This window comes from Sardina pilchardus, chromosome 17, assembly GCF_963854185.1.
Source record: "Sardina pilchardus chromosome 17, fSarPil1.1, whole genome shotgun sequence".
In the NCBI taxonomy this organism is placed as follows: Eukaryota; Metazoa; Chordata; class Actinopteri; order Clupeiformes; family Clupeidae; genus Sardina; species Sardina pilchardus.
In genome coordinates, this window is record NC_085010.1 from 5,817,019 (window position 1) to 5,844,204 (window position 27,186).

Consider the following 27,186-nt stretch of genomic DNA (forward strand, 5'->3'; position numbering starts at 1 on the left):
CTTAGGTAAAATTAATCCCGTGCGAACGCGACCCTCTGTAAAGATGTCTGTAATATTTCGTCACATCCTGATTTGAAAACAATTCCACCATAGTTTGAATGAAAACATAACATGCTGTGCAGCTCCTAATAGGACGTTAGCTAGTTTGCCTATTAGCTTGATATTGTTAGCCATTTCAAACTACTTATGGCATAGCCTAACATAAAGCTAACGTTTGCTAGTTTAACCAATTTGTGTAGTCTTTAAAATCTGAAAATGCCGCACGTACCTGACGCAAAGTATCACGTGCACGGCGACGAAGATGTGAAGGCAGAACGTAAACGTAGTTACTCCTCCCATGTCAGGTAAAATAACAGAGATGTTTAGTCCCGTCCGAATTGGACATTTATATTACAGAGGTCCAGCCACGGCGCCAGGATTTTCATTTTGGGTGGGCCTGACCAAATATGGCTGGGCCAGGTAATGAGAAAACCTGTCGTGCGTTTTTACGCACAGAGGCATCTTACTGGCAGGAGTTTGGACGGCCTATCAAACACATCCGCCCCTTTGTAATAGCGTAATCGTTCAGCGCGAATGATGCCAGACAAACCTGATATCAAGTAATCTGTGAACTATATGTCGCAGCTAAATGTTATGCGTTTGAATAACCTGGCGATGATTTGCACGCCTATATAAGCAAAGGCTACTTTACACATTCTGCCAATATAAGCAAAGGCTACTTTAGACATTCTGTCAGAAATTACCTGCCTATTTCTTCCTTGCGTCCCGTCTCTTTCGTTCTTCGTTATTTACCCTATGAGCCCGACGGACGCAAAGTGCGTCAAAAAACACACCCATTCTTCTTTGTTACATTGCTCCGCGATTATTAGTCACAGCGAGATGAAACCTATACTGCACGAACGAGCAGAACCGGGGCTTTCCAACGAGACTAAACACGATCAAGTATGGAAATAAAATAAAATCATGAAGTTAAATCAAAGTATATCATATTTACAGTCTATATTGCTCTGCGTTCACCCGCGCATCCAGAACTCTCGCTTGAATTACTCGCGGACCACGCATCGCACAGACATGACACGCATATCAAATGAAAGAGGAGAAGCAGAGCTTTCCATTGATACCAAATACATCGATCATTTTGTATTATAAAAACAGACGAAGTGACAAACAGATAATAATATATAGCTTCGGCTACCATTACTCTCAATTTGATTTACTCGTGAAACCAGAAATGTATGGCACGCATGTCAGATGAAAGAGGAGAGCTAGAGCTATCCACAGATACCAATACAACATTCTAGACCATCAAACAGACGAAGTGACAGCAAAATAATAACTTCATTTAGCCACTTACCCCATGTTTTTGTGTGGCATAATAGCCTATGTTCCTAATCCAACGTTATCATGTGTTTCTCTATGGCAAGTCACGTTCACGTTCAGCAAAGGCTACTTTAGAAATTCTGTCAGAATTACCTGCCTATTTCTTCCTTGCGTCCCGTCTCTTTCGTTCTTCGTTATTTATGTTGGTTCATGCAGCATGAGCTCCATCTGAACAGTCTAGCATTTTTAATCTATTTCTGTAGTTTACAACTAAAGCCATAATGTTTTGTTTTTTAGATGGCTACTTTACATAAAAATAGGAGAGGCTTATCTAATTTCAATTCTTTCTTCTGTGTCCCAGTGTCATAAGAATTTGCGCAAAATAGCTATAAGCCCAACATTCCTCGACAAGAAAGACAGAAAGATTAATGAACATGGAGCCTATGCTTTTTATTGTTTCAAATCATGTCAAAGGCTATTTCGTGAATACTGTGTCATTAGCTACTGACAAGAACATTGCCATGACATTTCCAACAGGGTAGGCCTACTGATTTTCTTTTCGCTTGAAATGCAGACTGAACTCGACTCGGTTTACGGTCATGCTAAAAAAATATATAAGCCTATTAAACGAGGCTGAATGCATCAGCAAACCGCACTACAAAACTATTTCTCATTACAGTGACTCGTTGCTGATTCGTGTAAAGTATTAGACTGTTGTGCCATTCTATCTTAAAACGTAGGATACTGTTTAAACTAACTTTCCATTACTGAGCTACCAACGGCTACACTCAATGCTTGAGGGAAAGACTCATATTGACGCTTGCCTTTGATGATATTACAAGTCCTAAAATCATTCGTCCAAGCTGCACAAACAAACTTTATTGTAAATTAATTCATTTTTTGAAATTCTCCCATTAATATAAACCACAATTTTGATTATTTGCTGTTTTACATTGACTTATCGAAAAATAGATAGGCTAGAGTTTTTTTTTTTTTAAGTGAAAAAATTCGGGTGGGCCTGGGGAAAAGTGGGCGGGCCTAGGACCGTCAGGCCCACCCATAACGCCGTGCCTGCAGAGGTCATATGATAAACCTGCATTACTCGACGTCCCCCCATAAAACTAATCCCGTCCGAATAGGCCTTAAGATCTCAGGCATTCTCCGCAATTATCACACATCACCAAAGGTCCACAGGTAATACTAATCCCGTGCGAATAGGGCTTAATATGTTGTGCATTTTTTGTTATATCTCTCTCTCGGTCGCTCGCACGCACTCAATCACATTTCATATGATTGACCTGTGTGCAGTCACATATCCTATACCTTTCTCGACAATGGAGTGTTAACAATCAAGGAATTTCGCCGAAACAATGTTCTGAATGTCAGCTGCGTGATTTACACAGTGGTTACTGCGCTGGCAAAGGAAACCAGTGCTTGCGGAAGCTACAGTTTCTCTTTTGCGAAATTGTGGAACTAAACTTATAGGCGTTTGAGGAGACGCAAAGTGGCCCCGCTGAAGAGTCATGGGCATCACGCTCAGACAGGCTGCACGTTCAGACAGATGTAGCCGAAGTTTGACACAAAATGGAAGTTAATTTTCTCGTAATTCTTCTGGTTGTTAGCAAGTGTGCTCTCTGTCAAGAATCACACACCTTCGTTGGGGATGTTGTTAATTTCGTTGTTGGGGTCGATAAGCTGTTCGTCCTAACGAAAACTCAGCTTCACCAGACGAAGCTCGACCTCAACCCAGAGACGTGGAAAGAAATATCAAATGCAACAGCTTCAAACAAAGTAGAGATTATACTGCCCTTCTTCTCCAACAGCAGTGTGATAACATGTGGAACATACGACTGTGGATACTGTGAAGTTCTTGACATCAATAATATTTCCAAGACGATACACAGGGAAGGCATCGGTATTGGGACATACCCAAGCATAGCGGTTATTATTGGCCATGGAGATAACAAATACTTACTGGTGGGCAAAAACGTAAATAAGTCTGAATGTGACAGCGGTGGTTGGGTAACATTGCGGGACACAAGAGATGGGCAATTTGGAGGAATTTTCTCTAAACCAGATATCCGAGGTACGCCAACCTCAAACATCCAACATATTAGTGACATAGAAGTTGAGTTGGTCGATGGCTTCCATCATTCTGCATCCTCGCATGTATATCTACTTTTGAACGAGAAGAGGAGTTCCAAGACGACAGTGAAGGTTTTGAGCCTCGACAGTAAATACACCAAGGACGGAATATATACCAAAGCGGGCACATTTACTACCCTTCAAGGTGCCGTCCTGCAGTGTTGTGCAGGCGAAGAAGGCACACCGTGGAAACTTCTGTCCTCCGCTGTTATTCCAGGAGATTCACCCATCCTTTGGGCAGGTGTTTTTCAGGTCGAGACGAATCGCGGAGACACCGTAGTGGCGATTTTCGACATCAGCCGATCGCGCACAGGACCCGTTTCAGGTTTCTGTATCAACAAAGGGGACTCGTGTACATCGGAAGACTATATTCAGGTTAGACAATCTCAAATGAGAGCTGTACATAATTTTTGAGATAGCTGAAAGCCTTTGGCCTCTGTGAAAAATAACTGTTCAGTGTGAAAAGAGGAGCTCAGTAGCCTAAATAAATATCAATAGTTAACGTTCTTATGTTATTTGTTGAGAACCATACATTTGCCATTTCAAAAGTGAAATGTTCAGTGCGGATAGGCTATGACCCACTTACATGTAATATTCATGTTTCTCTATTATAGTCTAATGATAAAGTTCTCAGACCAACTGCTGTGGTAGGCTATTCAGGAACAGCTCCATCACATCTGTTGCTGCCTTGGAGAGCAACTCCTGGACTGTTCTTTTCTTTGGCACTAAAACTGGACTGCTGATCAAGGTTAGTCATAGTTTCACAATTTTTGTAAATATCTTATACCGTGTAACACCTCACATAGCTTCCTGCATCTTGATCTGTTCTGTTCGTTGATGGTAAAATGTGGAGATTGGTTTTCTAAGTCTATGCAGCCTTTCTCCCATGATTGCAATTTTACTTGCAGATTTTATTTGGTTGGAGAAATAAAATCATTTGGTTAACTGTATTCCAGGTTGCTGTAGACGAGTCCCTCAAACCTGGCTGCCCCAGTGTGTTGTACAGTTTAGAGAAGGATCAGATATTTTTACCCAAGATGCTCTTTGCTCCAGTGAATCCCACAGATGTTTACGTGGCTCAGGGGAACCAGGTGGGTCATCTGAAAAGCAATACAGTTTGTATGTTGTTATCATGCATGCCACTACATGGCATGATGATGGTCTTAAAATTACATGAGTAATCAAAATACTGTGTGTGTGTGTGTGTGTGTGTGTGTGTGTGTGTGTGTGTGTGTGTGTGTGTGTGTGTGTGTGTAGATGATAAAGGTACCTGTGGCCAGGTGTGGTGTGTATCAAACTCTGATGGACTGCTGGTCGGCACTGGACCCCTTTTGTGGCTGGTGTGTGTCTCAGAGCAGGTGAGAACACTTGGAGCTGCACCACTGTGGTCTTGCGTTAATGACCTCATAGTTACTCTCACATATCACAAATCTGTCATTCACATACTGTTGCACTTTAAAGTGTTGTTGGACTGCACACACACACACACACACATACGTAAAATACAAGCACACACACACATATGTTGATTACCTTCAACTTATTGTCACTTGCACACTTGAATTCACTCTCACATATTACACATCTGTCATTCGCTCCACTTATGTTAACAATCTTAAATTTACTATCACACATCTGTCATTCACATAGCATTGCACAGTAAACAGTCTTACAGCAACGTGTTATTGTGTTATTGTCACCACTATAGACAACTGGACCACACACACGCATGCACACACACAAATACACACAGGCACGCCTTTACCCTAAACCTGTGTTGTGTTGAACCTGTTTGATTCAGCCCTGCACACGCCCCTTTCATGCTAGGAGCACTTTTGAGGCATCGGGTAGTGAGTTGCATGCGCAGCTAAGCTGGCATACAGCCCCGTACACACACAACACACACACACACACACACACACACACACACACACACACACACACACACACACACACACACACACACACACACACACACAGATACAACACTGCTTGTGATCGTTGATGTGTATATCACCATCACCTTTACTGTGCATATCAGACCTCTTGTTTCTTCTTGTCCTCTTCACACTCACTGGTTGGCAGTACACAGTCATTATGGCTCTGGGGGTCAGCACCATAGCTATAGACACCTAGGGTGCGATTAGATTTCGGTAGATTGCGGTAGATTTCTAGGCTAATAGACACCCATAGAATAGATAGAAACCTATAGAAATCTACAGAATATCACCATGTCTCTCCTCACACTGGTGCTTCAGTACTCTCTGTCCCGCTCCAGATGCACGTTCCAGCACGACTGTTCCAGCTCTGACTGGGTCTCGGTTCCTGGGACGTCCCTGCAGAGGGAGATCATTTCTGTCCACATGGTCAGGAGTAGAATTGGGCAGGTGCGTTGGTTTACATTTTGTTGTTGTTGTTGTTGTTGTTGATGATGTTGTTTTTGTTGTTGTTGTTGATTTTCTGTCAGATCTTGTTGTGAGTCTGTGTTTCTCTCCCCTGCTAGGACATCACAGTGACGGCTGCACCCAACCTGAACAGAGGCATCCGTTTCTCATGTGCTTTAGAGAAGTGTGACAGTCCGGGCCCCTCCAACTGTTTCTGCAGCTTCTCTAGTGAGAGCTTCCCTGCTGAAGGTGTGTGAATGGACACATGTCTGCTTATTACTGCTCCAGTACACCACAGTGGACAGCTGGAGTGTGTCTGACCCAGAGAGCCTCTGTGTGTGTTCATGTGTGCAGGACTCAGCCTAAGAGTTACGATCACAGTCCAGACGGAGACGCTCACTAAGGACGTGCTTTTGAAAAAGTGCTCCAGCATCACAGGAACGTGAGAAAGCTGTTTCTCAATGTGTTTGAAGCAAATCAAAATACTTGGAGTGTATTTTCTTGATCTTCTTTCATTTATATATTGTTTGTAACACACTTATCAAGAGATGCTCACATTCCACTGTGTAAGATAATGAACACTGACTTGCAAACGTTCAACACTGAAAAGACTGCATTTGAAAGCAAGGAATTTCAAATGCAGATGTTCACAACATAGCACAGATTTCTTATTAATATTGTTAGTGTGATAATATATTTAAGTTGTTCTTTAAAGTATTGTTGTGTGTGTGTGTGTGTGTGTGTGTGTGTGTGTGTGTGTGTGTGTGTGTGTGTGTGTGTGTGTGTTCCACAGGTGTATGGAGTGCATATCTGCAGGATGTGTGTGGTCTCTCTCAGGTGCTTGTAATTGGAGGACAGCCTCCATGAAGCCCTCAGAGACCTTGCAGGTGAGACAACCCTCAGGTATATCAACATCAGCTAGAATGTATTTCCGGTAGGGCTGGGACTCGATTAAAACAATTAATCTAATTAATTAGAGGCTTTGTAATTAATGAATCGAAGTTAATCGCATTTTAATCGCATATAAATATTTGACCTGAGAACAGTGAGAAGTAATTTTTTTCACATGGATTTTTAGTGTAGCCTACCATTGGATAATGACTGAATACATAGGCTTAAGCTTAAGCAACAAAAATATTGTTTATTTTTGTTCAAGTCCAACAGACCAGTGCAATTTTTGCCATAAAGTGTAGCAATACTGAGGGAATGATGCACAACCATTCAAAACATGACATGATTTTCTAAAGATACAAAGCTTAATGCTAATCGGTGAAGTGTCCCTTTATTGGAAACACATAAATTTCGGAAAAAACATACATTTTTCGATGAAAAGTTTTTGCGCTCGGGTGAGGTGGTTTTAAGAGGGTATCGAAATTTGTATATTTCGCAAAACTGCAATGGAAACACTTTTTTCGCATCACACGAGTCACGTGATCCAACAACCGGATGTTACGAGGAACAAAAACGACGAAGAAGACTGTCGACAGGAAGTGGTACCGGGAGAATGATGTGTTTTTCATTAAAAGTGGCTTGTGCTAAAAGCACAAGTTTTCCGTTCATAGGCCTATCAACTGTTGCCATGAGTAAACAAAACGACTCAACTAGCATTACACTGCAGACGTTGACTAGCATTTTAAACAGCTAGTTTCTGTCGTTTTTATGGGACAACTGGTCATAGCATTCTCCTGTTTATGCATCTCATTCACTTTTGATTTTGCATGCACCACCCATTGTTGATGACGCATCCTTGGTTCGGTTCAGAACTGGTGTAAATGCTGGTTCACTAGATAGCACCAAAGATCCTTCATTACTCCGCTTTAACCCTCTCTGATAGCACCACGGTTCAAAGAATTCAGAACGGCACCAGTTCAACACCAGGTTCGTTTTCGGTGGAAAACGGCCTTCATTTGCCTCCTCCGCTGGTGGCTGATGATATCAGCGTTAGTGCCTTGGTAGCAATTTCAATGTATTTAGTGTAGCCTAAATCTGCCAATGTTGATATCCGCCATGTCTCCTAATGACTCACGGCACGCGAGAATACACAAGATTTTAATTTAGTTTAGCCTAATGTAATGGAAACACAGCAATTGCGAAAATTTTGATTTTCGGCATCAAGACAATATCGACAAAGTTTTTGCGCATATTAGTAATGGAAACGCAGCTTGTGTTGTTTATTTACCAAATATGAAACCTTACAGCTACTGATAGTGAGACAGGACTTAATTTCTAGTGAGATTATTCCAGAGTTGAGGAGCAGCAACAGAAAAAGCCACATCACCTTTTGTTTTTATCATAGTCTATATCTGACTGTTTTTTAATAAGCCCATTTCACAGTGTCAAGGTGTCTGGCCTAGTTGATGTTAATGATGCCTTAATTGGCAGGGTAAAACATCTTCCTGTTTCTGTCTTTCCTGTAGACTGAGCTGTTCCAGAGGAAGATAGTTTACACAGTGGCGGCATCTTGTGAAATGGGCTAATTGCTTCTTGACTCTCTCTCTCGTTATGACCTAGGGGTAAGGCACAACAAAAGAGGGAGTTGAGAGGCTGGATCTTTAACTAAAATATGGATTTATTAGCCAAATCAAATAAACCAATAGCCAACCTCAGGTGCAGTCCATCAGCTCGTAAGGTCGTAAGCACACCTGAAAACAAAGACAAGTTAAAATATAGCTGCAAGCAGCAATGAAGGGGCCAAGCAGTAGGCCAGAGTAACCACGGCAACTCGGCGCTGTTAGCTCAATGAGACATTATGGCCGTAAGCAGTCAGAGCAAGTTTCATGTCTAACACGTGAAAAGCTACAAGCCAACTTGCATTTTTGCTAATTGCAGGTATCCTAAAGGTCAAAGGTCACCAAATGTCTTGGGCGTCCTCATGATCGGTTCACGAGTCCATAAGTCCAAGTTTGGTTTTGATAGGTTCAAAGGTTGCTGAGATATGAGCTAACTTCCTGTTTGGCGGCTTCGCACCCCAGAGGTCAAAGGTCACCAAACTGCTTGGACGTCCTCCCGATGGGATCACAAGTCCATATACCAAGTTTGGTCTTGATAGACACAAAGGTTGCTGAGATATGTGCTCACTTGCTGTTTAGCGGCTTCGCCGCCAATTTCGATTGGCTGCGATGGGCAAGCGCTTCCGTCAATTGTTACAGAAATTAAAACACTAACAAGGCATGGTCTGATGATGGTCTGTGCCAATTTTGGTGAGGATCGGTTGAAATTTGTGACCTAGGGAAATTTGTTAGTGTTTTTGATTAAATCCAAAATCGCGGCCAAATCAATTACGTTGATGTCACAAGTTGCCATCTGTCGACATAAGGATCTTCCACAGTATGACTAGACACCACTATTACATTTTATACAACAATTGGGTTCTATGAAGCTGTTTCTTTGTTTCTGATTGGCCGAGAGACGTTCCATGAGTTGAAATATCCCACGATAATCCACTCGGACTTTTCACAGCTAATAATAAATCACTCCGCGATACAATGTGAAGTTGTGAAGTGTAAAACGAACTGTCACGTTGCATCCAAGCTGAAATACAGACGCTCAGAACATAGAATATGACGGAGGTGGATATTAGCTAGTTGGATGGCATGTAGGCTAAGTAAAATAGTGATGTTTCAAAGCTAAAAGCATGTCCTAACCAGACGCAATGCGAGCTAACGTTTATTAGGCTACATTGCTTGACAACGGGAGAGATAGAACTAACGACTGGCTTTTGGCCATAGCAACGTGCTTTTAGAACTAACGACTGGCCTTTGGCCATAGCAACCATTTAGAACTAGTAATTGCAGTTTTTGTGGCGGAGAGAAGTAGTTCTACAAACAAGACAGTTTTAGCGATTTAAACGTTTACATTATAATGGGAAATTAGCGCAAAAAACAAGTGGTAGAATTGTTGTATAAAAGCAATATAGCACTCGTGGTCGTGGGTTGTTGCTGGATATTCCCACGGGTGTTGTTGCCTGCGCCACTCGGCCTCCGGCCTCGAGGCTACGGCCGAACAACACCCGTGGGAATATCCAGCAACAACCCACTCCCACTCGTGCTATATTGCTTAAGTAACTCTAAGCACATCAGCAGCTACAGGCCAAAAGGCATGTTTCTGAATTACAGCGCCCGCTAGAGGTCAAAGGTCACTAAATTTCTTGAGCGTCCTCCTGATTAGGTCATCAGTCCATCTATTAAGTTTGCTTTTGATACATGCAAGGGTTGCTGAGATATGAGCTCACTTCCTGTTTCCCGAAAATCGGACCAACGGTTCAAAAGTTACGTGCGTGAACGCACGTCCAACTTTGACCTGTTGGTGGCGCTAGAGCGCTTGAGCTGCCGACATGAAACTTGGTCACATGACTCAAGAGACTGTCCCCAATCAGTGTACAAAATTTCACAACTTTCGACCAGTCGGTTCTATGGGCTGCCATTGACTTCAATGGCAGAAGAAAAAAATCATAGAAACACAATATAATAGGTGCCTCCGCAGCTTCGCTGCTTGGCCCCTAAAAAAATGAGCGGAAGGTCTACCAGGCCGTCACACACTCTCTCTCTCTCTCTCTGTCTCTCTCTCTCTCTCTCTCTCTCTCTAGGATGTATGTAAAAGCATCACACTTGGACAAAACTACACAGTAAGTATTGCAAGTTTTTCTGTCTTTCTTTTTTTAAATTCAGACCAGTGAAGATGCATTCCAACAGGCAGGAGGCTTATCTCTGTTGAGGGATGTGGTTGCTTAACAGTGACCACCTTTTTTCTGTATGTTGGTCTTCAGGGGCTATGTGACCTCTAGACAAATATATTTGGCTTTGTTGTTGACTGCATCAATCTGTTTTGGCCTCAGTCATAGTTCGTAGTGTTTACACGCTCTGTGTATCTCTATCTCTTCTTTGGGTTGCACTCAGTGCACGTTAAATGCGCTATATAAATAAAAGTACCTTACCTTACCTTTTTGTTTCACTTCTTCACTCTTCACACTTCACTCTCTCTTTCTCTCTGTTGTTTTTCTTCTGTTTTGCTCGTAATCTCAGAAGCCAGAGATTCTATCCATGACACCTGATGAAGTTTCCATCCATGGCCGAAACCATGCAGTTATTAAAGGAAGAAACCTGGAATCAGTCACAAAGGTCCATTTCCAAGGAAAAATGGACTGCAATCCAAAAGAGTAGGTGCCTTTCCATGCCATGGGAAAACATTTAAACTGTGTGAAATGTGTGACCTAATTTCCTGTCTTGTCACATGACCAGGTCCCCAGTATTGTCCCATTCTAAAAACTCCAGTTCCCATGAGTTTCTGACATTCCGCATTCCCAGCAGAGCCGTGAAAGGCACTGTGAGAGTGTGTTTACTGATGGTGGATGGCCAGTGTCATGGCAATGTCAAACTCACCTACGACACCCCGCCAATCTGCAACCATCTGGAACCAAATACCACATGGGCCAGGTACAGTCTCATACTTAAAAGCATCTCTAGAGTACAGCTTAAACACAGTCCTTAAAATGACAAATTATATAGGCTGTTCAGCTCTGTTTCCCCTAAACCATCCCATAGTGTAATAGAGAACCAGCCTGTGTATGCTGTGCAAATCTACTTCTTACTTAATTTATCATAACGGAAGATTTGTGTTTCACAGTGGATAAGTTGTCCTGCAGCCATCTGTCTGTCTGCTGGTCTCTTTGTCTGTCTGTGTACATATCTGTCTTTCTGTCTGCCTGTCTGGTGTCTGCCTGCCTGCCTGCCTGCCAGGATGTCTACCTTTCTCTCTGTCTACAGTACATATCGGTCTGTCTGCATTCGGTTTATAGCTCAGTGTCACCATTTCACACCGTCGCTAGCAGCGTAACTATTTCACTCTGACTTTGTAGCTCTGTCTCTGTCATAAACTTTGCTTCTGGTTTTGGGATTTTGTATCTGGTTGTGTAGAATGCCGGTCACTGATGAGGGGGATTCACGTTACCACCACTTCACTGTTTTTCACCAGGCTCTGTTAAAAACTACTCCAAACACATCTCTCCACACACAGGGCCAGATGTACTACACAGCGCTAACAGCGAGTTTTTGTAAACGCAGAATGCGAACGCTGTGCTTGGCTATATTGCGTGGAATTTACCAAGCTGTCACTTCATTACGTTAACTGCGGTCATCCCCGCCCGTTCCCGCCCCCTCTACAACGCTAGTTGCGTGTGCAGAGCTGCTGAACCACAAGCGCAGTTGAATATTGCAATATTAAAAAGAATCCAAGTTTAGCGATCATATACATGATACAAAGAGATGTCAATGAGCAGCGACAGACAGAGTAGGCCTAGAAGTTCTACTAATCCACTTAAAAAAATACTTGTGAACTATTAACTGCAGGTAGACTATACGGATATGACTTACAGTAATGCCTGTCTAACAGATTGGGAAGTGTAGGTTATGTCGTGAAAGAGAAAATACGATTTTAGAGAGGCAAACAAAAGTTAAGGTTGCTTTTGACATAGTATAATGAAGAAAACTGATGCTCTGAATATTGATTCAACTGACTCTAAACGTTGTTCTAATAGACGCATTTAACCGCAATTTGGATTACACCTGCTTTCAGAAGGCGGAAGTTTTTCAACGCAAAGTAGACGTGCGCTGTTTTCATACATATGGCGATACTTAATCAATCGCTATTAGCACCTCTCCTCCCCTGTACTTGCGCGTTACACCCATTTTCAGCTGATCCGCCCAGGAATTAATATGCATGACACGGAAAAGCGCAAATAGCCATTCTCAGCTCCCACGGCAGGCAGTCTGCGCGTTTCTCTCATTGCGGCATGTTTGTACATACCATCCCCATGTTTATACGCGCACGTTACGCTTGAAATGGGCGCAAAACTTTAGTACATCTGGCCCTCAGTGTACAGTATAGTTTACTGTGAGCATCAGCGTCGTGACATTTCCCTCATTGTGCTTATTGAACTTCTCTGAACTTTCACATGCATTCTCTTGGGTGGATCTTACAGAACAGTATATATTTACATCACATATACTATGTCTTTTTCTATAAGAACCCTAGTCTGAAATAGTAATACATATAATGATAATATAATATGATGATGGTTATTATTATTTTATTATTGTTGTTGTTGTAGTTTGTCCTACTCAGGGCCCTTGTGTTTGGTGTTTGGTGAGCTAGAGGAACTATTTTACAAGGCGAAAACATATTAAGAAGCCCCTGTCCAAAAATAACTTAAAGAAGCAAGTTAACCACCAATCTGTCAACCAATGGTCACAAACACAAGACAAATGGCCAATCCCACAGCAGTATACGGTATACAGCATGTCATTGAAGTTATCAAGTGGGCACTGGAGACACCCCCCTCCATGCTGCCACCATACTACCACATTGCAATAAACCAGCTAGTTCAGCTTACGCTACATGCTACCACCACATGCTGCCTCCATACTACCACATTGCAACAAACCAGCTAGCTTATCTTATCAGCTAGCTTATCTAGTGTCTGTGCAGGTGTGTGTGTGTGGGTGGCAGAAGGTTAAAAGTCTAAAGGGCCTGAAAATCCATCAAGGGAAAATATTAATTTATGTTATTTATTTAATTGATTTTATTCTGTACCATGTGATTGGTGTTGACTACTGTCAGGCACCTGTTGGGGCAAGAGGAACATCACACAAGCTTCCTCGGGTGTTCCGATAAATGATGTGACCTGACGTTGGGTTCTGTGTTCTGCAGCGGAGGCAGAGAGATCATGTTAAACGGTTCTAACCTGAAGTTTGTGGAAAAGGTGAAGCACAAAGATCAACCTGAGGAGTTCACCCTCAAGAGAAAGAAGGAGGTAAGAATGACATCTTTGTATTGCAGAAGTATCGCAGTTTTGCAGCAGAAGTTTTCTGTGGTTTCCACCTCCTCATTTCCCATGTTGAAGCCAGGCTGGGTGAACCCTGCCTTAACCTCTGGTGAATTTGGATTTCGCCCGGCAGCATAGGCTGGAAAACGGCACATCTATCTTCTCTGTTTCCTGCCAGAACCTTTGGCTCCAATCAGAAACTAGCTTATCCAAAAGACGCACCAGATCATTGGTCAGACTGGTTGAGGAACTATCCAATCGTACAGAGTCATTTGAATGATGCCCATTGATCACGCCTCTTGTGCAGTAGAAACAAAGCGCAGCCTCCCCATACTAATGTTCAATCTTAAAAGATTGAGCTTAGTGTGAAGATAGCCAGACTATTTGAAAGCCACATCAGCCTACAAATGACTTGGCTTGGTTATCCACTTCTGTCTCACTTTGACTGCTAAGACCCCAGCCCAGCCCAGCCCTTCCACAACTGTCCGCCCACCAGCTTAGTGTAGCTTAGCTGTGAGAACTGGACTTAGTCCAATATTTGACTTTGAGATTTGCATTTCCAGACATCTGTCTTTTCCATCCGTCCTGGTGTTTATAGACACACGTGTGTGTGTGTGTGTAACTGGTGTGTACAGTATATTTATCAGACGCTGGTCTACTCCACCCCTGCTGGTGTGTGTCTGTGTGTGTGTGTGTGTGTGTGTGTGTGTGTGTGTGTGTGTGTGTATTTATCATGGTCATCTGTTCCCTCCAGACGCTGGTCTACTTCACCCCTGCTGGTGTGCTGGACTCTGCTGGGTCCAGACAGGTGTCTGTGGAGCTGCTGGTGGGGAACACCTCAGTGACCTGCAGAGAGGAGCTCACCTACCTCCCAGACCCACAATTCACCAGCTTCACCACCACACGCATGGGCAAAGACATGTCCGTCATCATACAGGTAGCCCCCCTCTTTACACAACTAAGGACTGATTCATAGTCAACGCAAGGTACGCAAACACATCAAGCTAAATAAGGACGCCATAATGTGTGCTTGTGTAGCAAAACGTGTCCAATTTTATGGATCATATACGTGTTTGCAACTGGAGCTCATCGTTCACGTAGCTTGTGAAGATTATAAGAGGCACTTCAAAATGTGCATTTGTCTTGCGTTGTCAACTGCGTACACAAAGCTTGTACACATATCATGATTTGGAATGCATCTCAGTGTTCAAGTCATAGTTTGGTTAATTTTTTGTTCGGTAAGCTCGTAACTACTGTTAGCCTAACATTCACTGACGTTATTGCTGATGCTTCTTTTGAACACTAGCACTGTAACCGTTGATGTCTAGGTGGTCTGCGGGCCTTCATGTGAATCCCAGTCCTCTCCCTTCACCTCTGTGTATCCTGGGCTTCCCCTCCGTCCAGAAAAATTCAGACCCCCTGGAGCTAAAAGTCTCAGAGATCCAGGTCCAGGCCATGCCGGCGGAGGTGCCCCATCCCTGTGTGATAGACCGGATCGAAGACAGCACTTCAGTTCTTTGTGTTATTGAAAATCAGCCGGACATCAGCATAGACTCACTAAAGGTAAGAAACCTTTTCCTTTCCATTTCAAAATGTCAATGTAAGATCTTAGGGGCAAAGGTGGGTAAGGGTTCATGAGCGTAACTACGTGCTCTTCAGCCTGCGCAAATTCTCCCCCTCACTTTTGCGTTTTGAGAGGAGCAACCCCAAAATCTGGTATTGTTATAAAACGTATTGCCACTGACTTCAGCATCTTTCCAGCTTCGCACTCCCGATGGCTGTATCAAGGTCTAGCGCCACTACAAGATGATAGCTCGAAGGCGGCTGTAGGCCTAGAATGTTACAAATTAACATTACAGTATCAAATTTACGTTATCATGTGTGTTACAGTATCTGAAATGAAGTCATACAGAATATTTAGTCGTAAGCACAAGCCTCTAACCTAGCCTCTTAGTTACCACACAAACAAGCGGTGTTTGTTGTAGCCTTTGTTCAGCCTCCTGCATTCCCCTTTCCACGGGTGTATTGTTCCGGTGGACATCTGACAGTTGACTTTTGGAAAAATTGTATTCCCAGTGACATGCAATTGTAATTTTTCTCATGCCATAAAGTAACACAAATAACTCTGCGGTCTCTTATAGCCTAGGTATTTGATAATTCTAGAATTGGATACTATAGAATGATAAAGAACATTTGATTAATTAAGAACTGTTACATTGTGCATCGTATTGAATTGGATCAAAGCGCACCAAATCGTTCTGTATTAAAACACATAGTTTCTGAATGGTATCATAGCTTCTGCATCTCTAGATACACATTGAATTGTCTTACAACCCTCTATGGGACTTATTAAGAATATCAGTAAAAAAAATCGAACACCTTTGATTTTACAGTTTTTTCCAATCGTATACACACTAAAATTAAGGTTATCAAACAGTTAACAATACTTAACACTTAAAAAGCAAAACACCTGCGCAGAGCAGTACAACATTAAGCACAAATTCAGCTTCACACTTTTTGCAAAACATTACACACAGTGAATGTCAAAACATAAAACACATTTTAACACCTTAGACACAGATAAAGATTGTTAGGTACTTCCTTCTCATTACAAAGCCCTGGCTTGCCAATGGCCACACTAATGAACACATTGAATAATCACATCCACCAGGTGTGTAAGCACGCATGTGCAAAATTGAAAACGCAGCACTCAGGTGTGTTATGCTCGATCCTCGAGGGGCGTTCCCATTGATCTATAACTAACACTGGATAGACTATCCCATTGTTTTCGCCCCATTATTCTTTATGTCGATCAGTGAGGATCAAGGCCCGAGGAGCGAGGGAGGATGTATAAAAGCCCAAATGAGAGGCACCCATAGCCTGTGATGTGGATGAACTCTAATGGCTTGATCCAGCTAGACGGAGAGATGATTAGAGTATTACGTATTGTTGTTACTTGTTTGTATTGTTGCTTTAGTTTTTCTTCAGTGACTGTAAGTGTACAGTACTTTTTATTTGTGTACAATTTTTTATTTTTCTACACTTTACAGTAGTAAGAACTATAATTTTGCCATTTTCTGTTGATTGACTTGTCACTGTAACTGAACATATGGTACAGTAAAAGAAAGAAATATTGTCTGCAGCATCAGTTTTGTGCATTACTTGATGAGGGTTCATCAAAATATTTTTGTCATCTAAATTATCCTAATGCTCTCAAACAATATGTCTGAATAAGATCCATATATTGGAGGAGGGTTTTTACAGATGTGTTTTGAATTTATTGTGTTGGTGTGTATAAGATAGCGACAGTGTGGAATCATTCGAAGAATGTGTTAGTGATATGAGAACAGTATAAGGTTTTATCAATGTGTTTATTGTTTTGACAGAAATATTTCATTTTGCTAGCAATCTGTTATGTTCTGCTGATTGGGTGTTGTGTTTGGTTAATTGTGTGATGTGTTTAGACAAAAAGAGCCCCGTTTTCAAAATTGTGTGTAAACGATTGGAAAAAACTGTAAGTCAAGTTTAGGTCTAAAATAAATTTTCTGCGCTCACTTTCAAAAATTGGTTAACACTTTGCGGTAAGAGTACATGAATCATCATGAATTCATACATGAATTCATTCATGATTTATGCAATACTTAATGGCTTAATATCTCATGAATCATCAGGAATTGACATGAGTTCACTATATGTCATTCATGACCTCATGCATGAACCACGCATCAACTAAAGCATTAAGTATGGTGGCTACATCATTATGAACTATGGTTTATTAAGCATGATCATGATGATTTATTTTTCTGTACATGAATCATAATGAATTCATGCATGTAAGCCTTCCTGAATTATTAGGAGATTAACAGCCTGCTTACCAACATGGGTGCATGTATGTCGGACTCAGCATGTTTATCCAAGATGAAGAATCTTGAAACGGTCCGTTGTTTAAGTGAGACATCGTAATTTCCATGAAAGGCTAGACGTGAGTTTGTCAGCAAAATGTTTTTTTTTCTATGCTGGAGGAAGTAAGAGTGAGAAGGGGCGTGGCTAATAGAGCGGTACAATTGTACTTTGCTTAATTTAACGATATCTTTGTCATTTTCTGTCCAAAAACGACCAAACTTTGCACTGCACTCACGCATGCCAAGATCTGTGTCAAATTTTAGGTCAGTCGGATGAGTGGTTCGAGAGTTATGCGTGGAACACACAGACAGACAGAGTGACACACAGACAGATGTTCCTTGCATTAATAGATAGATGAATGTGTACGCACATCTACAAAAAATGAAACTGTTTCGACCAGAGGTCTTCGTCAGGTATCAAGCAGACATCACATTGCTACATTGTTAAATAGAGAAAGCCCCATTATACAGTGGGTACGGGTTGAGAATGCACCTTCTCCCGCGGGACTCCCGAAGAGATCCCGCAGTGCGTCAAGCCGATTTTTTTCGAGGCTAAGGCAATGTACCCAAACAACCACCAGGTGGCAGAAAGTTTCAACTGCATTTAATGATGAAGACCGCATATCCGTCAATAGTCGACTCCTTAATCTCACTGAATCATTAAAATGAAGGTGATGACTGGCGAAATTATTCAAACGACACTTCAATGAACCATTGTTGAAATGAATGAAAATGGTTACAGCCAGCGTTATAAGAAATATATAAGTAGCCTAATAGTTAAAGTCTTCTTCCGTATTAAACAGATAGCCTACGGGACGCTCTTTGTTCCGTAGGCTATTTTAAGGAACTACTCAATGCACACACACTGGGTAAACTGGCGCGCTACAAACATTAAAATGTCAAATCATATTTATTTCTCTTTGTCGCCATGATATTGGGGGAAACGCAGAGGCGAGATGGTCAGTCCTCGTATTTGTTCTTCGCGTTTCGTTATAAGAAATATATAAGTAATAGTTAAAGTCTTCTTCTGTATTAAACAGATAGCCTACAGGACGCTCTTTGTTCCGTATTTTAAGGAACTGCTCAATTCACACACACTGGGTAAACTGGCGCGCTACAAACATTAAAATGTCAAATCATATTTATTTCTCTTTGTCGCCATGATATTGGGGGAAACGCGGAGAGGCGAGATGGTCAGTCCTCGTATTTTTTCTTCGCGTTTCGTTATAAGAAATATATAAGTAATAGTTAAAGTCTTCTTCTGTATTAAACAGATAGCCTACGGGACGCTCTTTGTTCCGTATTTTAAGGAACTACTCAATGCACACACACTGGGTAAACTGGCGCGCTACAAACATTAAAATGTCAAATCATATGTATTTCTCTTTGTCGCCATGATATTGGGGGAAACGCGGAGAGGCGAGATGGTCAGTCCTCGTATTTTTTCTTCGCGTTTCGTTATAAGAAATATATAAGTAATAGTTAAAGTCTTCTTCTGTATTGAACAGATAGCCTACGGGACGCTCTTTGTTCCGTATTTTAAGGAACTACTCAATGCACACACACTGGGTAAACTGGCGCGCTACAAACATTAAAATGTCAAATCATATTTATTTCTTTGTCGCCATGGTAGGCCTATTGGGGGAAACGCGGAGAGGCGAGATGGTCAGTCCTCGTATTTATTCTTCGCGTTTCGTCATAAGAATATATAAGTAATAGTTAAAGTCTTCTTCTGTATTCTCTGCCACATTCGACAACAGCATTCAAGTTCCTTCTCAGCACGATGACGTGACTTTGCTTGCTGTTGGCCCAGATTAGAACAACATGCTCGAATTCACCAACAGAGTCGCGGCAACGTTGGTAGATACCAGTGATGCGCGGGTACGTGTCTGAACGCCCCGCCCCGCCCCGCCGTTTACAACTAACCCGACCGCAACTCGGACCGCAAAAAAAAAATATTGAAATACAGGACCCGACCCGCTTCCCGACCCGCTTATTGTAAAAAGTAGCCTAGTCTAACTTAGTCGTAGCGTCATTGAGCTATGCAAAATTGGTATCTCATATGCATGTAAAACAATAATATAGCCTATATTGCCTAATTATATATAGCCTATAATTGCTCAGAATTTGGGAAACATGCATTTAGTCTACCTTTTTTTTCTTCCGTGTCAGCATTCATCCAAAAATGTGGCTGTTTGACTCAACATTGAACATAATTAGCCTAGGATTTTCCTATACAAATTCTGTTTCAGCCGTTCCTCACATGAATGCCTTGAAGCTCTCCCAAGCATGAAATGCAGGCATAGAATATTATTAAGAAACTCTTTATTAACGTCTTCATCAATGGACCAAAAGTCCATTGCTCCGCGATTATAAATTGCAGCGAGATGAAACCTTTATTGCACGACGTGGGGAAGAGCAGACGTGGGGCTTTCCAACGAGCCACTAGGCCTATAAGTTGCGCAAGGACGCACATATTGCATGCTCATACCAATTGTAGGCTATATGCCTTGATGACATTAAATTAAGAAATATTTCCTGATTTGGGAAACTTTTAGTTTATTTTTCTTTCCATAATACCATTCGATCTTGCTGGAAATTATCAGACTTGAGAAACACGCATTGCATCGGCAACTTCGCTGCTCAGTAGACGATTCTGCCACTTTCTGTAGAGGCCAGCAGTTCGAGATAAAAGCTGCAGATCATAGACAGAGAAAGCATATGCTCTGAGAACAGAACACAACTGCATGTCAAGTGTAGCCGAGGGTCTGTCTACGCAGAAACAACAAGTGCATTTCTACATGTTCGTGACAAAATGTGGGGGATAGAATCGCGTTTCAGTGGGAATGCTGCAACTTATGTCTTTTTCTTCTAAAGACAATTATGTACGATATAAATGACAATTTATTTTTTTTACCGACCCGACCAAACATGACCCGCATATCATTAAAAATATTTTTTCTTGACCCATAACCGCGGGTGCGCTCGATTTGGATCAGCCCGCGCATCACTGGTAGATACGGATGCCTGCTCTTCAGAGCCATCACCACAAAGGAGCACTAGAGCCTGGTGCAAAACCACCAACTGGGATGGATCGAAGGGCAAGCAAGCACTGCCACACAACGTCAAGACCTTTGTCAACACTAAGCAGAAAGTTTCCTACGATGGGGAGAAGTGGCCGCAAGGACTGCATCGATAAGATCAACGAATGCCTTCGCAAGCCCCGAAACCCTGGCGATACATTTTCTTTCCTTTAATTCAATAAAACATTGTTTATCTGAAGAACTTTTCCGAGGTTGTCTTGTCTACCAAATCCTAAACTTAACCCTTTCATGCGCAACGTCCACATGCGTGGACAGTAACTTTAACTCTGTTTTCTACTTATTTATCATGTTGATATACACCAATCCACTTCAGGGCAGTTTTAGTAGGTCCTTGGCAATATATTAACAATATGTATCATCTTATATTTGGAATATTGACTGCTTGATGACATCATCAATTCAACATGAGTGACAGTAATGGCCATATGCTGAATGCTCCAGGCATATCTGTAAAAAGCTAGTACTCAAGAAGGCAAAATCATGTAAAAAAAAATATTATGCTGTACAGGAGAGTGTGTTGAACAACTCTATGTTTTCAGAAATTAAATCGGATGTAAAATAGAGTTTGTAGACCACAAAAAGCAACTGTCCACGTATGTGGACGTTGCGCAACAGAGGAGTTAAATGGCCAAAAATTAGATTTTGTAACTAGGACTATTTTTTTTTTTTTTTTTTCAAATATGATTTTAATTGCTTTAAATTGCAAAGAAACAAACATTTGGTAAACATATTTATAAATAATGACCTAATTACATGTGGTAATGCCAAGGTGGTATGGTAATATGGGGGTAGTAGAGGGGTGGGTGGGTAGTAGAGGGGTGGGTATGAGAGTACTAGAGGGGTGGGTGGGTTAGTAGTAGAGGGATGGGTAGTATGGATGTAGTAGAGGGGTGGTTGGGTAGTGGTGGTAGTAGAGGTGGGTAATATGGGGGTAGTAGAGGGGTGGGTGAGGGTCGGTGAGCAATAATGGGGGTAGTAGAGGGGTTGGGCGGGTAGTATGGAGGTAGTAGAGAGGTGGGTGGGTAGTATGGGGGTAGTAGAGGGCTGGGTGGGTAGTATGGAGGAAATAGAGGGCCATAGTTTCCACATTTTCTGTCATTACATTTTTTCTTTTTTACCCCTTTGTTGCGCACTGTCCACATACGTGGACAATAACGTAACTTCTATATAAAAGCATATTTTTAAAAAATTCCAACTGATTTTCAATATTGGGCTCATGTAGAGTAAGAAAATCAATACTAAAAAAATCTAGACACTTTTTTTCATAATGCTAGTAAACATTTTATCTTATGAAAAAACTCTTAGGGGGAACAGTTAGGCAGCCCTTCCTCCATTATCGTAGTAGGACTATAGGCAATTTATTAGAGGGGTCAAAAAAAACTAATAAAGTAGGCTAGACTAAATGTGTCACTTTAGTGATTGGCTCTTTCAAATGCAAATTAGGTGGATGGGCTTTTGAATGGGCCTGCTGCAGGTGAGAGGACAAATCCTACGAATTTATTGTTTTTAGAAAGTGCCATTATCATTGCCATATTCTCTTAAAACATAGGCTATATATTTGAAAACGAGTTGATTAAAGGCTTCTAATGGTGTCTCTATAATATGATAAAAGCAGAGATTGAGATGTGTGTTTGGAACAGTTTTTCAAATCCCCCGGGGGTATTTAGACTCCAGGGTGTTAAGCACTCATTCACAACTGTCCCATCGCTAAATGCTCTCTTGTGTTGCGTGATCACACAAGTATACCTGTCGTAGTGTGCTTTTAATTTGATATGCCTAATTATTATCTCCGCCAAGGATATAGGATGAACAAAGTCTATGGATTTGCTATCCAGTAGCCTAATAATTAGGCTATGTGCCACGTCCGATTTCGCAAGTGGTGTAGTAGGCTACATTTAAAAACAGACAGCCGCCTGTGAGATCCATTTCATGAAGAGCATTATTGTCTTGTGCGATCATTCCCCCTCCCCCACACTCGTCTAACCAGTTCACTACATTAAAGCCTATAGCCTATGCGGCACTGAGGACGACACTTGAGCCCGACACTATGTCAATGTAAAAATGTGTGTGAGCGCGCGCTGAACCACGAATTAACATATTAACTTTTCTTTTCAGCAGACATCGCAAACATAAAAAGAATCTCAAAACAGGAAATCTTTCATTTCTTTTAATAAACCGATTCATTTTGTTTTGACGGGTTCCGGAGAGGTTCTTCAACTGGGTTTCGAACCCCGGTCGCTGGCGTACGATACCTATGCTTCAACCACATGCGCCACAACTGGATGTGAATTACGTAAGGCTTTATTCGGCATATGGACTTGAACGTCGCCGTAGCCTACTTGAACGTCGCCGGTTAAAATGAACAAGCCTCCGTTTTAAAATAGCTTAGGCCTACACATTTCTAAGTATTCCTAGCATGTAAATGTTGCCAAAATGTCCATCTTGTCCATCTCTTTCGTCTTCGCCTTGACGTTGACAATAATAGCCTAGGCTATTCACGGAAATGCGGTCTTGTAACCGTAGCCTAATGAATTCATGAATTAATCTAAGGTTGCCTTTCGAGTAGCCTATTTCAGGTTGAATTGAAGGCTATTTCCTTCTGATAGGCCTATAGGTTTCTAAAACCATTTTCATTCATTTCAACAATGGTTTATTGAAACGTCGTTTGATTAATTTCGCCAGTCATCACTTTCATTTTAAGGATATAGGATGAACAAAGTCTATGGATTTGCTATCCAGTAGCCTAATAATTAGGCTATGTGCCACGTCCGATTTCGCAAGTGGTGTAGTAGGCTACATTTAAAAACAGACAGCCGCCTGTGAGATCCATTTCATGAAGAGCATTATTGTCTTGTGCGATCATTCCCCCTCCCCCACACTCGTCTAACCAGGTCACTACATTATAGCCTATATGCGGCACTGAGGACGACACGACACTTGAGCCCGACACTATGTCAATGTAAAAATGTGTGTGAGTGCGCGCTGAACCACGAATTAACATATTAACTTTTCTTTTCAGCAGACATCGCAAACATAAAAAGAATCTCAAAACAGGAAGTCTTTCGTTTCTTTTAATAAATCGATGCATTTTCTTTTGATGGGTTCCGGAGAGGTTCTTCGACTAGGTTTCGAACCCCGGTCGCTGGCATACGATACCTATGCATCAACCACTTGCGCCACAGCTGGATGTGAACTTCAATAGGCTTTATTCGGGAAATGTACTTGAAACGTCGCCGGTTAAAATGAACAAACCTTCGTTTTAAAATAGCTTACACATTTCTAAGTAGGCCTATTCCTAGCATGTAAATGTTGCCAAAATGTCCATCTTGTCCATCTCTTTCGTCTTCGCCTTGACGTTGACAATAATAGCCTATTCACGGAAATGCGGTCTTGTAACCGTAATGAATTCATGAATTAATCTAAGGTTGCCTTTCGAGTAGCCTATTTCAGGTTGAATTGAAGGAAATAGTCCTTCTGATAGGCCTATAGGTTTCTAAAACCATTTTCATTCATTTCAACAATGGTTTATTGAAACGTCGTTTGATTAATTTCGCCAATCACTTTCATTTTAATGATTAAATGAGACGGATATGCGGAGCATTTCTCTCCCTCTCCGTTGACCAAAACGTTGCTCTGGCATCTCTGCTGGACTGACTGAGTTATAGGCTACGTCGAGTGAGAGAGCTGTGAGGTAGGCTGTAAACATTCGAAAACTCGGACGGTCTATGTTGCCCCCTTGCGGTTGCAGTTTTCCCGATGCTTCGGGAGTCCCGATGTGCGGGAATGAAAGGAGCATTCTCAACCCGTACCATCTGTAATTACCCATTTTGGATATTGGAGCTCACCTACTGTGCATCTTCAGTTTTAATCCCACAGCCTACTTTGCTTGAATCTGTCAATTTCTGTCCAATTTGTCCCCACATTTGCACAGACATCTGCACTATTGTCAAGCAGCATACTTTATATTCTCCTGTCTCTTGATTAGTTTGTAATGGATGGTGGCATTGTATGGTCAGTCTCTCTACTGTATTCGAAGCTGCAGTCTACACAATCGTTATCATAGATTAATTGAGATTATGAGAAGCAGTTGCCATTGAAATGATGGCAAGTTTTTAGATTATGAATCTACACATCTCAAGCACATCTTGACTTTTTATAAACAAACTTCAGAGTAAAAGTGAAGTTTTGAGAAGTCAGTTCTTTGTTAGGCTATGTGATGACACCATTATACAGTGGGTGTTGCTTTAAATTGGCCGCTTTCACGTGAGATTCTCATGAGACCTCACGCGTGAATCACGTGTATTTTATTTATTTTTCCCAAGTGAAGCTGCAATGACCCAAACAACCACCAGGTGGCACTTGTGAGCAGGGTTAGGAATGTCGGCATTTACCACTAGCCAAACAATCCAAAAGTGAATTAAATCCCGAAGCAAGCTGAACATCTTTTCTGCCTTTATTAGCCTAGCCCTAGGGGGTATTCCATCAACCCAGCTAACCGTAAATCGCGGCTAATTTTGATAAGCCTCGCTAATTTTAGAGAGAGTTCGGTTCCATTACTCCCGCTAACAGGAATCTCAGCTGAGTTGCTGGGGTAACATATGCTTCTGAACTAACCTGGTCGGTGGCAGGCTAACTACCGAGCTAAAATAATCTGTGTTGCAAAAAAAAAACACCAGTCGAAAAACGAGTACCAAAAGTTGGTTCCGTCAACCTGTGCTTTCGTCACCTGTAGCCTACAACTTAAAAAATAGAAGGAGAAACTTTTTTCCGACAGTGTTGCAAGCATTGATTAAGGCTACCTATTCGCTTCGTTTCAAAGAATTTCTGAAAATTATGCAACTTACATTGTTTGAACTCGATCTGTGTGTGGTCCAAGGAATCTTGCGGCTCTGCGTAAAGTGCGTCTCTCGTGGTGTCGTGCGCAGCGTGACAGGATATCAACCAAGTTATGTTTTGCGTGTTCTCGGGTTCGGTTCCCATGCGATGAATTTACATAGGCTATGTTAACACATTATTAATGCTAGTTTAGTTATAGGCTACTCTTTAATGAAAGGCATATCACTATTGATAAAGGGTCATGTACAGTAGGCTAGCTTGTTCAGTGACAGTAGGCAGGCTGTCAGTGGGCTATGCAAGGCAAGCCAGCCTATAGCCTAATTCTGTAACCTTCTAAAGGCTATAATAATTAAAACCGCTTCATATAGTCTATTGATTAGGCCTAGGCTATAGTTCATGGATATCAAATCAACTGTATTACACAAATTAAATATCAAATGTGACCCTGTAAAGCAATTGTTTCGGTAAAATTTACTAAATTAAGTTATTGGGGAATTAGTTAACGGGAATGACAGCAAATGTGTTGAATCCTGGCGGGTTTACCAGTCAAAACGTATGTTTTTCCGTGAAATGCGTTCACGATATGCAACTGTAGACTGTATACAGTCAAATTATACGAAAACGTGAAGTTCAACATTTTAACCCGGAAGTTTGTTATTGTTGATTTTCTCAAAATAAAGATGTGCGCAAAACGACTGATTTCGCTTTGAATGGTCACAAATGACAAATTGAAAGCCAATATTGCATTTCAAATAATTATTATCACAAACACTTTGGCAGAACTATATGCTTATGGGAGACAATAGGCTAGGTTTTCTCCCAATACTCCCTGGACAATACTAATTATGACCGCCGCTAGCATAGCTAGCGAAGCGGTCATATAGTTGTGTTTTTTTTTCCGTCATCGGTTCTGAATTTTTGGTCAGCGATTCCCGGGACACCGTAACACCGGGGCACATGAAACTTGGTGGGCATGTAGCCCCAGTAGACTTCTAAGGAAAGATTTTGTTTCGTCCCCGGGGGTCACTCCCCCTCGCGCTGCCCCCGCCCGAAGCCCAAAAATTGCAGTTTTTCCTACATAACTACCTGAACCGTGGCACTGAGGATGACAAAATGTTTATGGCATGTGGTCTCAAGAGCTCACCTCAACTTAGCTTATAACCAGTCATTTGTGATTTGCACCCCCATGGTAAAAATTGAAAATGCAATGTAATATTGCTTTAATTGCCCCTATCTTCAGATGAGATGTTATGAACTGCACCAAATTTCATGTGTATGATTAACCTGACACCCTCTGGCTGGGAGTATGTTTTGTGGACTTTCATCCATGAGGGGCTATACAATAATTGGATTTATGTGTACATTCAGGACTGTATACCCATCGGCCTGTAGATGGTGGTATTAACCCTCTGGAGTCTAAATCTCCCCCTGGGGATTTGAAAAACTGTTCCAAACATCTCAATCTCTGCTAGTTTTTGTCCTAGAAACATGTAAGTGACACCATTAGAAACCTTTAATCAACTAGTTCCTCTGGGTGCAACAAACATACAAACATGCAGGAACACACACACACACACACACGCACATAAATACACACACACAGACACATACCTACACACACACGCACCAGCACATACACACATGTACATAAAAAATTACACAAACACATGCACAAA

The 27,186-nt window shown here is 41.7% G+C and overlaps 1 protein-coding gene across 1 annotated transcript in view; it reads left to right on the top strand.

Annotated features, from left to right (window-relative positions):
• The first annotated feature begins 10,464 nt into the window (after nt 1-10,464).
• LOC134061787 (plexin-D1-like) overlaps nt 10,465-27,186 on the top strand; it is a 56,967-nt gene continuing 40,245 nt past the window's right edge. The window contains exons 1-6 of the mRNA XM_062517581.1: nt 10,465-10,473; nt 10,871-11,004; nt 11,087-11,281; nt 13,554-13,656; nt 14,423-14,605; nt 15,073-15,231. Coding sequence (XP_062373565.1) covers nt 10,889-11,004; nt 11,087-11,281; nt 13,554-13,656; nt 14,423-14,605; nt 15,073-15,231 — 756 coding nt within the window. The 5' untranslated portion in view covers nt 10,465-10,473; nt 10,871-10,888. The remainder of the gene's footprint in view (nt 10,474-10,870; nt 11,005-11,086; nt 11,282-13,553; nt 13,657-14,422; nt 14,606-15,072; nt 15,232-27,186) is intronic.